At 42.1% G+C, this 2225-nt stretch overlaps 1 protein-coding gene across 1 annotated transcript in view; it reads right to left on the minus strand.

Annotated features, from left to right (window-relative positions):
• ARMC9 (armadillo repeat containing 9) overlaps positions 1-2225 on the minus strand; it is a 218680-nt gene that overhangs the window by 102461 nt on the left and 113994 nt on the right. Inside the window, exon 18 of the mRNA XM_011998077.1 lies at positions 141-231. Coding sequence (XP_011853467.1) covers positions 141-231 — 91 coding nt within the window. The remainder of the gene's footprint in view (positions 1-140; positions 232-2225) is intronic.

Here is a 2225-nt window from a genome sequence, read left to right on the forward strand (position 1 = left end):
GGCTTCCCAAAGTACTGGGATTACAAGCATGAGCCACCGTGCCCGGCCTCCTAAAGGCCTCTTGAATGAAATGCCATGTGTCTTTCTGGCAAATGTGAACAATGCAAAAGACAGATCAAAGATTCTTGCATCAAACTGACCGGAATTAAGCTGCTTGATGATGAATTCTATCTGGCGGATCATTTCAGCGTTGCCTTCTTTGATGAAGCAGCGTAGGATGTCTTCCATTCCCTAGAAGTATTGGCGAGAATAACAGTTAACATTTCAGTGTTTTGGGGGAAACTACGTTTCAATGAGGTCATCTCATCTAATCCAAAAAGTAGTATTTTGGGGAGAGGAAGAGGATCTCTTGGGTGGGGGATGGAGAAGAGGAGAGAGCTATCTTTATGAGATAGATAAAAAAATTCAGCTCTCCCAGCAGGGCAGAGCCAAGGCAGTCATTGGTTGGTAACTATCTCTTTGGCAACACAAACCTGGCCAGGTGTCCAACTGGTCCCACAAGGGCAGAAGGAAAAATCCTTGGCTTATATTAAACATTCTTTTTGTCCTTTTTATAATTCATAGTGAAATAATTTTCTTCTTATTGACTCTCTGGCTGAATTATAACACATTTACCAAAAAAAAAAACAAAAAACAAAAAACAAAAAACAAAAAATCTATTGTAAAATTTTACTGTACAATATTGCCTTAAGTTTTGGCAATATGTTGGTCTGGGGCTCGGTTTTTTCCTACGTTTTCCCTAAATTTATAAACTGTCTTCTGGATTTTAGGGCCAAATATGATCGTTGAGAAGTGAAACCATATGCTTAGAGAAGTAAATGAACAAATAGAACCTCTCTTTAAACAGATTTCATTCTTTTTCTATTAAAAGAATTATAAAGTCACTACACTATACATTGTTTATAATAATACCCTGACACCAGAATTCTCAATACTAGCTAAAAGAATTCCAGGGAAAAGTAGGGATGAGATATTGACTTAAGCACGTCGTCTAATTCCTCTCCTTCCTCTTCCCTGGCAGGATTTGAACGAGTCTGTACAGCTTGAGCTTATGAGGCCTCTAACCGCTGTGAGGGGAAAGTGCTTCTAGTAATGACCTCAAAACAGAGGAAGTGGAGTGCAGCAGTACTGCCAGAGAAATGGATCTAGTGGCATGTGAGCCCCTGATCAAACTGCGCCTGAACATTTTCCTGGACTTTTCAGTTACATGAGTCAATAAGTTCCCTTTTTATGTAGGCCAGTTTGGAATCAATAGCTCTAACTGAATCAAAGAAATGCCAAGTGCAGCTTTGAACTTGCTGAGTTCTTGTCATCCAAAGCAGAGCACTACCTTCTAGAAAAGTTAAATCAGTATTGTAACTGCAATTAGTTCCCTCATGAATTTAATGTGTGACCTCACTCAAATCACTTAACTTCATCTAGCCTGTTTCTTCGACTATAAAAATGAGGATAACAATTTGAGTTGACTTGAAATTTTTAAAAGACAAAGTATATAACTGGGTGTTGGTATGCAGATATACACATTTGTCAAGATGCGTTAAACTCCCCCATGTAAGGCCTGTGCTTTTCACTGTTTGTAAATTACACCTGAAGAAATAGCCTCTAGTCCAATGAGTGGACACCTGATAAATGGTCAAGATTGTGCTTGCTGTGTCCAGTAGGGGTTCGTGGCTCAGGAGAGAGATCTGGGAGCTGAAGCAAAGGGAAGAAACAAGGTTCCCCAGTGATGGCAGTGAGAGAAGAGCAGAGGGTGAGGATAGAACCTTAAGGAACAGTCACACTGAGCTGGGAGGCAGAGATGGGTAAGCTCACAGAGGCCGAGGGGACAGTCTGGAAGGAAGAACTCTGGAAAGCTGTCCGTGAGCTGAGGGACCAGCAGTGCCCAGGCTCCTGTAGGACCATTTGGACATCTGGCCAGGCTTGTCGTACCAGAGAGACAGTTACCAACCAATGACTGCCTTGGCCCTGCACTGCTGGAAGAGCTGAACCGTATATCTCACAAACGTGTCTCTCCCCTCTTCTCCATCCCCCATTCAGTATCAGGACCACAGGAAGGAGACAGTTATCAAGCAAAAGCAGTGTGATAAGCCCCTTGTAAAAATTTTTACTTATTTATTTATTTTTTGAGATGGAGTCTTGCTCTACTACCCAGGCTGGAGGGCAGTGACATGATCTCGGGTCACAGCAACCTCCAACTCCAGGGTTCAAGTGACTCTCCTGACTTA

The sequence above is a fragment of the Mandrillus leucophaeus genome, unplaced genomic scaffold (assembly GCF_000951045.1).
Source record: "Mandrillus leucophaeus isolate KB7577 unplaced genomic scaffold, Mleu.le_1.0 Scaffold555, whole genome shotgun sequence".
NCBI lineage: Eukaryota > Metazoa > Chordata > Mammalia > Primates > Cercopithecidae > Mandrillus > Mandrillus leucophaeus.